General features: G+C 37.8%; 2 protein-coding genes across 2 annotated transcripts in view; both read left to right on the forward strand.

Moving 5' to 3' along the window:
* LOC144643309 (uncharacterized) overlaps positions 1-15815 on the forward strand; it is a 76401-nt gene that overhangs the window by 8122 nt on the left and 52464 nt on the right. The gene's annotated exons all lie outside the window — the stretch shown is intronic.
* On the forward strand, positions 848-15392 carry LOC144643337 (neuronal pentraxin receptor-like). The gene is made up of 8 exons (XM_078502550.1): positions 848-1021; positions 1155-1245; positions 6033-6067; positions 8705-8760; positions 9635-9709; positions 10492-10753; positions 11412-11776; positions 14202-15392. The coding sequence occupies exons 4-8, from the start codon at positions 8709-8711 to the stop codon at positions 14462-14464; spliced, it is 1017 nt and encodes a 338-aa protein (XP_078358676.1). The 5' UTR covers positions 848-1021; positions 1155-1245; positions 6033-6067; positions 8705-8708; the 3' UTR covers positions 14465-15392.

Consider the following 15815-nt stretch of genomic DNA (forward strand, 5'->3'; position numbering starts at 1 on the left):
CAGTCAGTGAGTGCGTGAGTGAGTGAGTGAGTGAGTGAGTCAGTCAGTCAGTCAGTCAGTCAGTCAGTCAGTCAGTCAGTCAGTCATGTTAGTTATGTTAATATGATCAAATCACTTCCGGATATATTAAGGAAGCAAAGAACGAAATACAGTTCTACTCCTCGAAGACAGTGGAATCTACCCGGCACCTTGAAATTGTCTCAACATTTCATCTGGGAGGGTTTGCTTGGAAAATTTGAATTAAACCCCTAAAGGATACTAGTCTGGTGGTAGATCAAGCTTTTTTGACCTTTTCAAAGAGACTATTTTACACACGTGATCAGTCTAGACGGTCAATCCAGTATGACAGCGTTTTTCGTTTCTTCGCGTGCAACCCTAAATGTAACCTGACAGCTAAAATATTAGTGTTCTGTCCTGAACATCCTATGTGAGACCAAAACCCGTAAGCCAGTTGACGAACATCCCCCTCCTTTTGGCCCGGAATATCGCCCCCCCCCCCTCCGCATATTGTAGTAGAAAGAAAAAAAATGCTGTGTTGGAGGTGCGTCCAATTCTGGCGAGCAAGAAGCAATCTCAGTGTCACATAAACGCGCCGCCACCGATGGCTCAGGCTCCGCTTCCTACCTACTGAATATAATTTTTCTTATGTTTTTTGAATATTTTTAATATATTTTATGATTCTAAGGACCCTCCTCAAAAGTTGTAAAAACCCATTATTGTTGTTCAAACCAGGAAGTGATTTATCCTCCCACTGAATGTGGCCGAAAGGCTCTGGGTATGAATCGGCGATTTGCAGATGCGCAGAGATGCTGTTTGGCATGTTGACAAGTTTTGGCGCTCGTTTCAATATTTAGTGAATTTTGTAAAACGTGGAGTTGTAAAGTGCCACTTTGAATTCGCTGTTTCAACACATGAACACTTCCTTCAAGTATCCGTATGGAATTTTCTTGCAATTGCAACGAATCTCAGTTTGAGTAGTTATTTATTTTAACACTCACGAGAATCTTCAGTATTGAAGGAGGTGAGTTTACGTGGAAGATCGAAGAAGGCCCAACGAGACATGTTTTTTTCCTCCAGTGTTCAAAATGTGTATTGTAATAGTCTCAGAGACTAAGGCTGAACTCTAAAATTTATGTTCTTCTTTTTTACACAAGCTTTATATGGAGAAAGATTATGCTGCTCTATTTTTCTATCCCGGTTTGCTTCAGTTGCTTGGCTTTAGACATTTTGGTAGTCCAGGCTGAGGTAAGTTTAGAGTGTATATTTTCTCCGTATGGTACGTAAACATTTTCGTGGCAGGTCCTTATAATGTCTTTAGTTCTGACAGTCTTAACATGCTAACAGTAAAATGTTTCACAAGCTCATTGTCATTTATCCCCCTCTCCCCCTGCAACAATCCGCTGGTCACGTGACTTTGGATTCCCCCCTTATATTTGTGCGGGGATTGGAAGGGAGCACAAATTATGTATCTCAAATAAATACAAATTGGTAACAAATCAGCTGACCTGAATTGGCTTTTTACATGACATGGCTGAGGAGTTGAACTCAGGCCTAAACAGTGAGCAAACAGAGCTGGTCTCATAACATAAGTCTATATTTTTCTCTTGAAATGTTGTTGCATGGAGTGCAAATTATTTCAAATTGCAAAGTGCTTACAATAAAACTGTGTGCAACACCTGATACAGCTGAGTTCACAATGTTACGGGTAAAGTTGTAGATTGGTGTTATGTTACACTTGTGTACAGAGTGAAATTCTGTAGTAAATACCGGTTGGTTGCTCCAACTGAGCTACAAGCACCCAACCGGTATCTGGCATGGGAGGCCGTGGGTATCGATTCCTGCCGGGACTCAGATTTTTTCTTTGTCCCATGCTTGTGTCTTTGTTGAACAATTTATGTTCATTTAAGTGAAATGCTATTGGTGATCATTACAGCTGCTTAAAAGTTTAATGATAGCCCTGCAGCATGAGAACTGGTGGAAGGCTGGACCTTCAACCTGAATACCAACACTCTACCACTCAATCATACAACCTCCAGTTGAAAATGTGTGCAAGCTGGAGTGTTATTTGTTAAATGTGCACAAGTAACAGCCAAGTACAGTCATTCTTTGTAAAACCAGTCAAGTTTTGGCCTGTAGCAGGGTGTGAGAAAAAATAAACTTAAATTCCAGCTTGCCTTTAAGGCACATGCAGCTCTTGCATTTTGTTCACCGAAGGCAGTTGTAATGCTTGTCTTAAATACTTTTTTTACAATTAAATTGGCAGACAACTTGCCTGGGCCCTTTCCGATTGGGCATCAGTAAAATGAAAATGTGAAAAAATGAAAATGTACTTGCTTGGCAGGAAAATTTACTGTCCTGTCACTGACTGGACAGGACTTTTCTAGAAACCTGCTTACTTCACCATATTTTAATGTTGGTCTGGGGGAATGACACAGCAAAGTTGGAGAGAGTGAAGCTACATTGTACAAATTGTACATGTAAACCTCAGCCTACGTCAACTTCTCAAGTACTGAAAAACACCTAATGTACAAAGAAGGTGTATCATTCAACTCCAGAAAAAAAATTAAAAGTGTTCTAATTAAACTTTTCAATTGAGTATAAAAGTAAAAAAAAATTAATTGTAAAGCTTGAGAGATGCATACAAGTGTACACTGAAAGTGTACATAGCTTAATGCATTTTGTAAGAGCTGAATTACTAAATTTAAATAGTACTTTTGTTAACTAATTGAAATGAAATTGTTTAAATGGCATCAGCACCTAGTGCTTTATATTGTTTTTGTTTTTGTTCTTACCAGTATTTTTTTTTACTTCTATTTTATGTACACTGTAGGTTTTTTTGTGACTTATTTTTTTACTTTTTACTAGGGTCTCTGTTGATAACAGTTTTAATTTTAAAACTGATGGAGTTACCCTATTGAAATAAAAGCTTTACTTATGTATCATTATCATCATCATCATCATCATTATTAATATAATTATTATTATTATTCATTCACAATATTTCTGTGTTTCTGATTGGCTTTCGATCCCCGGCTAATTCCAGCTATTCAGCTAGCCCGACCAAATTTGGAAGAAATTCCAATAATTGGAATTTATTTATTTATTACCCTCCTCGATCTGCATAATTCTTCATATCATATTCAGCCTCATCCAATAATTGCAAATTATTATTATTATTATTAATATCATCATCATTATCATATCATTCAATGCAAAAATCCATACTTTGTCCAAAAAGACAAGGTGATATTGAATCCTTATGAATTTTTTGCAGAATATTGAAGAATATCAAAGCTAAATATAAAGATTTTCAGTATGGATCCCTTACAGAGAAATTAAATCAGAGTTTTTGATATTATTTGCCTTAAAATTAATGCTTTCATTTAATTGGGTACAGATGTATGTATGCATTATGTTTCTTGTATACATTTATCGTTATAACTACTGTATGTAAAGTGGGGGGGGGGGGGGGGGCAGATCACATTTCAGGGAAAATGAAAAGGCCATTTATTTCATGATTCACGCAAAAAGTTGGCCATTTCACGAAAATAAGATAAAATGTGTTAGATTACCTGTCGGAGTAGAGTGACCTGAGTCCCTGAATTTCAATCAGTCACGGACATGCACTGGTCACACAATTTACCACACGTGGTCTTGTGTTTGAACGCTTACTGGATACCCCTCCTTATTCCAGGGCCTGGATGACCGGGCCCTCCACCTAGCTGAAGATCTGGATCCGCAACTGTGAATCACCGCTAAAGAGAGAAAGCCGCCATTTTACAATTGGCGGAAAGGGAGAAAAAGCATTCATGGGTCACGAAAAAACCGTTTACCACCCTCTACGTAAAACACCACGAGAAATGTAGACAAATGAGCTTTGTATTTTATAAGAGCAACCGGCTTTTCCACGAATTTAATAGGAGAGTATGCGATTTCAGAATAAGTGTAAACGACACGCTCAATTGATTTTAAAAAGTTTATCGATACGTTTGTTTTTTATGTTTATTTTTTTTTTCTTATTCTTTTCCGTTTTTTTTGAACAGGAAAAAATGTCGTTTTGAAAACAGAAAAACGCCAGCTACGATTTTTGGAAAGGCAACAATAGCTTGCAAATTCGGGAAACGGACAAAAAAAGTCCTAATAAATTTGAGAAGGCTTAAAAGTGTTGGCAAACGAGGATACATTAATTGTTGCGGATACAAACGTTTCCCTGTTTGCCCGCACGTGCAACGTTTGTTGCGGACACAAAATATATATTCGAAACTCAAAAATGTTTCTAGTTTTTCTCAGAAACATTTTGTGTCCGCAACAGTGTTTTTCCGTTTGCGCACACAGAACACTACGTGATTCCCTTAAGCTTCAGGCTAAGCTCGGTAAGGAAATAAATGGTCATTTTCTCTTAAACAAGCACGGTGACCCCCATTTTTTTAATACATTAATTTAAATGTCATACTGTTGTCTACAATATATCGCGATTTAAAAAATAATTAAAATTCTACATTGAGATATTTTAATTTTAATGACGTAAAAAACACGTTTATAGGTAGTGCCGTTGGCGTGCACACGAATTCGAAGCAAAATTTCTCTTAATTCCTGTACAATAAGAATAGTTTTTAATATAAGATCAAAGTCTATTTTGTTGAACTAGACTAATTCTTTAATGCAAAAATGTTTTTTCTGGAAACAATAGCGATCCCCATTTGGATTACTAGGGTTCTTAATATATATCTCGCTGGTCTTATATTTGCTATAATGCCCATCCATTTTACACAAAAACTAGCGCGGTGACCCCCATTTTTATTTCATTTTTTTAATGCTCATAACGTAATTGTAACCTGGGCCAAGTTTCAGAAATTTTTTAATACTCCTTTTATTTCAGTGGAATCATCTTAAGTCTCCCTAGGATGACCGAACAGATAAAGTTTTTATAGCGAAGTCTTTAATTATCTTGTCGTTGGGTGCCCCAATAAATTTTGACGCTCAAACGCTGTTAGCACCAGAATGAAACAGAAAAATAGAAAATGGAAAAAAATATATATCAAATATTATTGCATCAAACACACTGGAAAACACTGACATATCTTTTTAATGTTGGTTTATGAAATTGTTCGCGTCTCTACGTTGTCAGCTAGCTAGCTTTGTGTTCTAGTTTCTCGGTCGAGTTAGCTTTTCCTCCCCCCTCCCCTCCCTCCCTCCCTCCCTCCCTCCCTCCCTCCCTCCCTCCCTCCCTCCCTCCCTCCCTCAAAGGGGGCGCAACATTTTTATTGTTATCAATAAACAGAAATTTTGGCCCAAACGTGTCTTCTTTTTTATCACTAGTTTTGATTTATCAAAAAATATATATATATATTTCGATGTTGGTTTATGAAATTGTTCGCTTACCGAATTCTTTCCTGTAGAAGATAAAGGTGTTATACCACCTAGCTACAATGTTTACATTTGCGCCGGCGACTGTCAATAAAATAATTTCGTTGACTTATAAATAAACAAATGCCTTCAAAGTGTATTACCTGGTGTGGAAAATGCTATATTCATTTACCTTTAGTGGAACAAGATCGGACTATTCACATACACACAAAAACAAATGTATATTTCGATGTTGGTTTATGACATTTTTTGCTTTACCGAATTCTTTCCTGTAGAAGATAAAGGTGTTATACCACCTAGCTACAATGTTTACATTTGGCCGACGACTGCCAATAAAATAATTTCGTTGACTTATGAATAAACAAATGCCTTCAAACTGTATTACCTGTTGTGGAAAATGCTATATTCATTTACCTTTAGTGGAACAAGATCGGACTTTTCACACACACACAAAAACAAATGTATATTTCGATGTTGGTTTATGACATTTTTTGCTTTACCAAATTCTTTCCTGTAGAAGATAAAGGTGTTATACCACCTAGCTACAATGTTTACATTTGGGCCGGTGACTTTCAGTAAAATTGTATTCATTGACTTATAAATAAACAAAAGCCTTACAAAGTGTATTACCTGTTCTGGTAAAAGCTATTTTCATTTCCTTTCAGTGGTACAGGATCAGGTGAGGACGAAGGGACCTTCGGTAAGATAATATATTTTTTGAGTAAGATTATCTACATGTATATATTGTTAGAGATACTTATTTGATTTAGAAAAAGGGAAGATACGTCTATGGAAGAGGCCGGTGGGTAAGAGCTTCATTTTAATTTTATTCATTTTTTCAATTGGCTTGACAATGTAACTGGATTGCAAACAACTTCCTGGACTTCTAAATGACCATTCTAATATTATTTTTCCATGTTGGTTTGAGTCCAACAAATTGTAATTCCATTCATTATTACCGTTACCAAAATTCGGTCAGCAAATGTATGTTTAAAAATCAAGTTGACAGTTTTGTTTTTTATGGAATAATTTTTGGCCATTTTTTTTTCTTCTGGGGGTCATGGTTGTGATTATTTTATTTTGCCTGGAATAGGAAACATATTCATTTATCGAAATATATACAAACTTGTTTTAATTGCCAATAACTGCGATTTTTGTCTAGTCGGGAAACCTAAATTTATCATAAAGATGACCAAGAAAGAAGTAGTATTACCTATCTATGAACTGGGCTCGGGACGTGTTATCGAATTGTTTTGTAAGCTAGGTAATCCATGGCGTTACACGGCTTTTGTCTCTAGTTATACCGTAATCTTTTGATACTTTACGGGGCCTACATGTGTAAAACTCAGTGTAACTCAGGCTAATTCAGTGTAAGTCGTCAAATTAATTGACATAATGACCCGAAACCTCTTCCATCATCAACTAAAATACAAAATATGTGTTTGTTTTTTTTTTTTAAGGAAAGCAAGGAAATAAATTGTACTGATAACAAGTTATTATAAAATATATAAAACAAACTGAGGCTGGACCAGTTCTCGTTTTGCCTTATACTGAACCAAGAACGGGATCATTCTGCGTTTCCTTCTTCTTAAAGAACCAAAACGATAAGATCGTTGCGCTGCGTTAGGTGGTAAGAGAAACACTAGGTTGATCATCGACATGAAGATTATAAACGGTCAAATAACCATATGTGACCTCTCACGCGAAAACGTACACTAAGGGCTTTATACCGAACGGGTAAAATACACGGCTACCGAACGGGTAACGCACGGCTTGTAATTTATTCGGAACGCACGGTTATGAACAACCGAACGGCTGTCGAAAAATTTGGAACGCACGGTTATGAACAACCGAACGGCTGTGGAAAAATTTGGAACGCACGGTTATGAACAACCGAACGGCTGTCGAAAAATTTGGAACGCACGGTTATGAACTACTGAACGGCTGTCGAAAAATTTGAAACGCACGGCTATGAGCTACTGAACGGCTTACAATTTATTCGGAACGCATAGCGATGAACGGCGGAACCTAAAGTTTTAAACAGATAGCTGTAAATGCCCGAAGGCGAAAAGACAGAATTAATTCGTGATTGTATGCAGACGGTGCGGAAATAATTATACTAGCGGCGGTAAATTTCAAGCTTAAAACAACAAAAAATAACTTTGAACTGACAACTAAATGTTTCGAAAAGCCATTAATAATTTAAATCTCTTCGGCTTGAACCCAGAGTGGCTAAAAAGTATAATAAATTTTAATCGATCAAGCGAACAAGCATAGATATAAACGTAAACATACTGAGCATGAAACGAGACGCAAAAGGTCAATTTTAATTACATTCGACATTTTGTCGCCGTCTTTCGTTTGTACGTTCGAGTTTCTTTCTCCAGACAATCCTTTTTTTGATAAGCATGCTATTCTATACTGATATTAATTTTTATTATAACTTAGGCCTGAAAACAAAAAGCAAAACAAAACAGCTGAACTGCAAGCGGACTCTGTTCTGTTTTCCTCAAATAATGGCCGGGGCGATTATTTTATTTTTGTGCACCAAAAGGGGACTATTATTCAAAGGGAGGAGTTTAATCGAGGCGGGAAGACACGGGCCTTTAAGCTGTTCTCAATTTGATTTCTGTGACTAATATTTTCAGTGACAATATCTTTTAGCTCGAGTCATTCTATCATGATAACAGTCGTAAATTTTTAATTTGACAGGAAGGGAGGTGAAAGAAAGAAGAGTTGGAGAGAGGAGTTCCCTTATATACACAATTAACCTCCTCACCCCCACCACCACCACCTTTAGATTATTTGGGGGGATTTATTTAAGGGAATGATGTTTAAGGAAAAAAAAGTAACCGCGATAGCGAATTTAGAAAGCCAGACGCTTGAACCATTAAAGTTCTTTATTATCGTTAGCTTCGATGAATTGCTCCCGCTAGAAACGTCACCTTTCTAAATTCGCTACAGCGGTTACAACGTCTTAAAACTAATAATTGACATTTGGCTGATTGGCAATTTGTGCTTTGCTTTGATTATTTAGCCAATCTTTTCAAGAAAAGTTGGATCAATTTAGGTTTCTGGGAAACTGCTCACCTACCCCTCCCCAAACCTAACATTAACCCTTACTTATCGCTTTGGGCAAAATGTTAGGTTTGGGGAGGGGTAGGTGAGCAGTTTCCCAGAAACCTAAATTGATCCGAAAAGTTCAGGGATAGGAAAAAAGAAAATCGAAATTGTTATTTTGGAGCAAAAGTGCAAACACCTGAACGAAACACCGTGCAGCGCACGCATTCGGACTACATATTGGTGAGATTCATTATACTTATTTTCTTTCCTACAGGAAAATGAAGAGCTTCAATTTGGTCATTCTTTTTCTGATGCCTCTTGTTCTCCCCTGTAAGTTTTTAATCACGTTAATCATTCACCATACTAAGATACAGACCTTCGCTCCCAAAGACCATGTCACGGCTAATAGTCATCACTATTTAAGAGTCCGGATGCCTATAAGTGGAAAGTTCTTTTTGTCTACTATTAGTTTGAATATGAACATACCGTATTTATTCGATTAAGCGCCCAACCTCGAATAAGCGCCCACCCTGAAGGTAGAAAAAAAATGTGCGCCCATCTTCGAATAAGCGCCCTGACCCCCACACCGTAAAAAAGTGAAGTGCACAAGAGGAGTATTGATTATTTAAATTGACTAAGTACTGCTAAGAGACTTCCCCGTAGACCAACTTTTCTTAGTAATTTATAAAAACTTTCAATAAACAGTTAAAATTCTGCTTTGGTACATCTACACGTTTTGTTATTATTTATTGTTTTGTACAAAAATAAACTAAATACTTGCTGAAAATGGTGAAAAGTTAATAAGCGCCCAGCCTCGAAGGTCCAAAAATTTAATAAGCGCCCAGGGTACTTAATCGAATAAATACGGTATCATATTAAAGTGCCACGAAAGGGTAATTTTCCAGACGAAAATCAAGTTACCTGCGTCAATCGGAAGACAATAACTATATAACACGCCTTATAAGAGATATGCGAATAATGTACAAAATGTACCCCCTTGAACGTCAAATGAAATACTGGCAATCGTATGATAGACCGCCTCTCTTCTCTTCCTGTTTATCGTCGTCGTCATCATCATCATTTCATTTATTACAGTTATAAATTTTTTTAAGGTTTGTTTGTTTTAAAAGAGCACTTGGATTGAGTGTCATATCAAGTGCGTCCTCCGGCATTAATAATCAGCTTTTTTTTAATGAATTTACAGGTTTCTCTGCATTGTATGATAATCTTCACCTTTTAAGTGTTCCTTACCTGGGCAAAAAGATGTGCGATCGGAAACGTAAGTAACGGATTAATACGCCATTATTGCCGAGTTGCCTTTTCCTCTGTTTCAAAACGAGCCCTTGTGGTAAAGGTTTTATAATAATCTGAAAATGAGTTTGACTTAAATGAAATAACGTGCAGGTAAAACTGATTTCCATGTGGTTTCGCACAAAGACTAGTTTTGAAACAGGCAAAAAGCAGTCTGCATGCTGTATAACGAACGGTAATATTGTTCAACCCGGGGAAATTGACTATCAGTAAGACGTATAAAAACAGTGTACCCCAATATAACGAGCCTCCTTTTCCTTCGGCAATTTGTTTTATTGAAGTTTCGTTGTAAATACCAAGTAAGCAGCTCTTCGATGCCAACTTGTAATTTACCACTTTCGGCTAAGCTAAATTCTGACATCGTAAAGCCTCGAAAAGTGCACGCGGAGTGATATTTTTTCAATGTAAAGTTTTCCACGTAAGAAAGTGAAGAATGAGAAGTCCAACGTATCCATGTGTAAAATTTAGGCAAGAACTTCACAGTTTGATGTTTCTTTTCATTCGTCTTAAAAAGACAAATACAAGGTACAATATCAATCAGTCAAGCAAGACGATATTTTGACCGAACAGTAACTATAACCATATCTAAACGGCTTCAATCAAAGCTTACGTCTTAACAGAAGCTGTAAGTACATACTCACAAATAAAACAAAATTTGTCTTTTTGCGAATGCATATACAATGCTTATTCCCTTTAAGTTTTCCCAATCTGAACATTAATAAAGCAAATGCCTTCTATCAAAATTTGCAGCGAGGGACCTTTTTGATGTTATGATAAAGCCGCCATTGGGAATGAATCAATTTGTCATGGATGACATCCCAGATTTGTCAGAAATGACCATGTGCATGTGGCTGAGGATTCCAACTAACTGGCAGAACAACCCAAACAAGCGAATGTATCTAGTCGCTTACAACGTGGATGGACACAATGAGTTGACAGCAAACAGCTTCTTTGCAGGCCTCGATAATGCTAAAAATCTTGTCTTTGGGATTGGAAAAGGGGGGGAAACATGGTGAGAAGCTAAACTAACTAACTAACTAACTTACTAACTGACTGACTGACTGACTGACTGACTGACTGACTGACCGACTGACCGACTGACTGACTGACTGACTGACTAGACTGTCTGACAGACAGACAGACTGACTGACTGACTGGCTGACTGACTAACTGACTGACAGACTGACTGACTGACTGACTAACTAACTAAAGGGATTACGATGGTTTATTCCCGTTTGTCTTCTCTTGATGGTAGATTTCATTTAGTGTTATGTCCTTTATAGTACTACATAGTGTTGTGTTCTGTTGTGTCCTTTATAGTGTTGTATAGTACTTCATAGTTTAACGTTACTAATATGTTCTCTTGTCACAAATCGTGTCTGTGGATTCAGTATAGCTTTTAGCCTAATATAGACAAGGACAAAATCCCGGTCGAGCTGGTGACTAAAAACTCTGAAGTTTGATCAAAGAAACTGTTCCACTGCGATTGCTTCACAAAATGTTTACCTCAGGAATTGCGTCTAAGATGTTAAGGGAGCGTTATTTTCGGATATTTGTGGAACTAGAAACTTAAATCCTTTTTTATAGTTTCAAACACTACTGTAAAAAGAATAATTCATGTTTGAACCATTACATACGTGAACTGTGCTATTATGCTATCATTTTTACAGCAACTTTGAGGCTCGGCTGATGGGTAATCGATGGCACCATATCTGCCTCTTGTGGGACGGGACTCGAGGTTCAGGGTACACCAGTTTCTACAAGGATGGACTTAAAGTTAAATTCCAATCTTGTTCGGTGGGTCCAAGAACTGGAGGAGGGAATTTACAACTTGGAGGAGGCGAAAGAACGGAAACCGTGGAGATGACCAGCTTTTATCTGTGGAACAGGATGCTTACAGAAAACGAGATTGCTGAAGAAGCTAAGACATGCGATGGAGGCACCGGTGGGCCTGTCGTGCGGTGGCGTGACTTCTATAAGAGGTCGCTAAGATCTCAGTTTATAAGAGGACAATCCCAGTGCGTAGTTCCTAAAGGTGAATACTTATGAGCTGCTGTCTCTAAACTATCGAGAACCTGCAACAGGACCGAAAACTAGAATTTTCTTTTATTTCGTCTAAAAGACCAATTTCTTGAATATTTTCTCGCTAGAACTTTTCAACAATATGTTTGAAAACAGTTCACTAAAATGGGTCTTTTTGATGAAAATTAAAAGAAAGTTCGAATTTCCAATCCTGTCACGGGATTTTCGACTCTTTAAATTTCATTTTATGATTTTAAGACAGGATTCAATGTTATTGCGTCTTTAATAATTTTTGTAAGGGTTTACAACATTTTTAAAAACCGAAACAAATGTGCACCTAGTTGCAATAACGTTGTCATAGAAGAAGGCAAAATGAAAAAAAGACAACGTTGTCTTGATGTATTTTTCTTAAACTAGCTTGCTCTTTATAGTTTGACGACATCAACCGGGAACTTGAAAGAAAATAAACCCTCGGACGTACAAGTTAAATCATACCCTCGCCCGTCTTCGTGTACGTCCGAAGGTAAACAAATCAAAACGTTAAGAACAATGTATGGCGATCTTTTTCGTAAACAGTACAGTGACGCTGAAAAGTTCAGCCAACAAGGCTGCAAAAAATTTGAAACCACGTGAAGGCAAATAAAGCCCTGTTTACTTGCTTATTTGAATACAATCGACTAGTCTATACAGGAATCCTTATCAATTTTAATTTGCACGAAAATGAAGCTTGAAAATCCCTTTTTGTGAAGGCCAAACTGAAAGCACTGTTAAGCTCTTAAAATTTAAAGTCGAAACTTTCTTTTCTTGCCGGACGACCGCAACTTTCCGTAGCGTTGATGAGTTTGACATTTTGTTGCAGAATTTTTTTTGTCATCTTCGACGTTATTGATTCCTTTATGAAAAAGGTCAATCGTTTGTTCTCAACTTTTTGATTAGTTAATTATGTTCCAAGTGATCCGGTTCGCACCCAGTCGTGACGTACATGTAGCTACACACTGCAACAGAAGTCCGCGCTTGTTGGAATGATGATCATTCATGATCAGTAATCTCAAGATTGTTGATTAAAACTCACTGAAGTCAAAATAGGTTATTTTCCAGTACTTTAAATCACTGAAAGTAAATCCTTCACTTTTCAGCTTCTAATATCTCCAGTGCTGCGTGGCGCAGCATTGCATTTGCAATTTTACCCTTAAAGGGAATGTGTCGCGGAGTTTAGCCAAATTTATTCATGGGAAATGACCATCAAATTCGGTGAAATATAAACATCACCTCTTAAAACAGTGAAGAACCATTTCAATAACACTGCAAATACAGAAGAAAATACGGATGGCCAAAAGTGACGAAGATTGAAACGGAATATGGGTTTTTGAAATATTGTTGGGCTGAACAGTTTTCAAAGTTTATCTCGTTTGCTTGTTTGCTATTCAGATCCACATAAGTAAATTCTTTGCAAACTTTAAGTTTCATAACGAGTATTTGGCAAAACCTAATAAAATAAAATAACTCAGCCGTGACACAGTCCCTTTTACCTCCATCTGGCCTCGAAGCTCAGTCTGTAGAGCAAAGGTGATCTAATCTGCCAGACGTGCGATCAACAAACAACAACAACAAAGTTTATTTGAACTGTAAAATTACAAAGATCAAATCCCACTGAGGTCAAAAGCCCGGGGGGGGGGGGGTACTCGCATAAATTTTGGATAGGGGTGTGCCGCCAAGGTTCTTAAACCCTGACCCTATTTAAGGATAAAGAAAGCAAAAATTGATACCCTTTTTAAGGTCCAAAACCGAAAAATGACACCCTATTTAAGGGGAGGAGAAGCGTTCCGTGACGACCCAAATAACGGCTAACCGCGCACGGCAAGACACAAATCTTTAAAAATCGCTTTACTGATACCTGAACAGAAAATTCAGTTTTAAGATACCTTTTATTTCGTTTAGCTGGGCCTTTATTTTAGCTAATAGAATTTAGGTACCCTATATATCCAAGGATCACAACGGGAACACATTGCCAAAAGAAGCAAAAATGATACCCTATTTAAGGACCGAGAACCTCAAAAACCATACCCTATCGGGCGGCACATACCTATATAGGCCACATATGGGAGTACCCCCCCCCCCCCTCCCGGGGTCAAAAGATACTTCTGTAACTCGTGCGGTCGCCCATTCTCTTACTATGGCTAGCGCGCAAAAGGAAATTCTTGAATTTACTTACAGTACTTAAAATAAGTAGAGTTAATTTGGTGATTCGTGAGCTCAACATTTCATCACAACTGCGCTCATTGTGTAAAGAATTCTCCATACCTTGGCTGTGAAATGTACTTAGTTTATTTATGGCAAGTATTTTTTTATAGGTTCAGTTGATTCAACTGATAATATCCCATAAGTCATTTTAGTTAAAACAAAGTTGTATCTTCTTAACTCTGAACTGCTGTTGACAGACGGTGGATACACTCCTTGGTCCGTTTCTGAGTGCAGTGTGTCGTGTGGAGGAGGAACAAAGACACTTTCAAGAACCTGCACCAATCCCCCGCCATCTAACGGTGGAAATGACTGCAGTCACCTGGGACCAGCTGAGAAGACACAAGAATGCAATACACAGGAGTGCCGTATGTTTGTTAAATTATGGTTGTTTTTGCTTTCTTTGCCTACACAGGTGATGTGCCTCTCAGTGTCATATTGTTATTTACCAAAAAAAACTTGAACATTAGCGGTCAATTGTTTTCCTTCTGTCACTGGTATGATCAGCATCGTTAACAAGGGTTTCGTTCGTAAAAATCGACGACAATGATGGAAAATCAATAAATAATCCATGTAATTCATCGATTACCGTTGTTGATCGATTAATTTATATCGATCATACGTTTTATCGTTTAGTTGCGCCGGGAAAGAATGACGCCAAACGGGTGCAAAAGTTGTTTTTTCAAGAAACTAACTCACAGAGGTAGCGCAAATAGGCTTATACGGATACTCCAAACCGGGTTTCCTCGTGGAGAGGGTGGGCAGGGTGCAAACCACTTGATGTCGCGGTCTTAAGTCATGAATGTGCATACAGGAAAGCACGTGTTTTGTCTTTTATACTACTTTTATAGCTGATGCATATAACTAGTACTTCCAAAGGGCATTTATTACCAAATCAAATTTTCTTTGAATAACACCAGCGTCCTTTACATAATTTAAAGCTACGTTCAAGTAACACTTGTTGCAATCAGGATGGGGATGGGACGTGAATCTCCAATACTCGTGTCGGGGTAATCGTCGAACCAGGGGATAAAAAGGGTGTCACTGTTTGCTTCTGCTTATAGCTGTTATCCCGCCGGCGTTTGAAAAAATTTCGCGAGAAAATGCCCCAGGGACATGTCGCAGCGACGCGTCCCCTCGTGTGTGCTTATAATTTTATGCTCATGCAATCTACGGATTTGCGGCAATTAAGTCGCTGCGAAATGTTGCCCGGAGTTCAACTCGTTGAACTTCGTGGGACATGTCGGCGCAGAGACAAAATGTTGCAGGGATACGATATCCCCTCCGGTGGACGATTTTGTCCCTGCAGCAAATTTAAGCAATAATTACGGCGGCGAGGCCGACGCAGCTGTTAACACCTGGTTAAAAAAGATGTGATCTAGGTCTACTTTTTTTTTTTTTTAAAAAAATACTTTAAGGTCATTTGTTTTTTCACAATTTATTTTCTGCCGATATTCTTATTAGAATCTCGCAGACTCAACTAGTGGGTTTTTGGTTTAAGAACTATTTATAGCTGAATAAGTAAAGTCATTTCTACTCGGTTAACTCCAACTCGGATAACTCGAAAACCCCGCTAACTCGAACTAAATTTCGTTTCCCTTGATTAAAATTTGGGTCAAATTTACCCCGATAACTCGAATTCCGGTTCTTGCAACTCGCCACTTATGCCCATTGATTAGAACAACGAACAGATCACGTATCTGACAGCCATTTTCCACTCAAATTATAAGAATTTATGATCGTGTTTGAGTTTCCAACGAGATAAGTTTACTTTGCACTGTACTGTATCAGGCTGAAGTGCTGAAAAATCAATA

Source organism: Oculina patagonica, chromosome 2 (assembly GCF_052425735.1).
Source record: "Oculina patagonica isolate OP01 chromosome 2, crgOcupat, whole genome shotgun sequence".
NCBI classification, from domain to species: Eukaryota; Metazoa; Cnidaria; class Anthozoa; order Scleractinia; family Oculinidae; genus Oculina; species Oculina patagonica.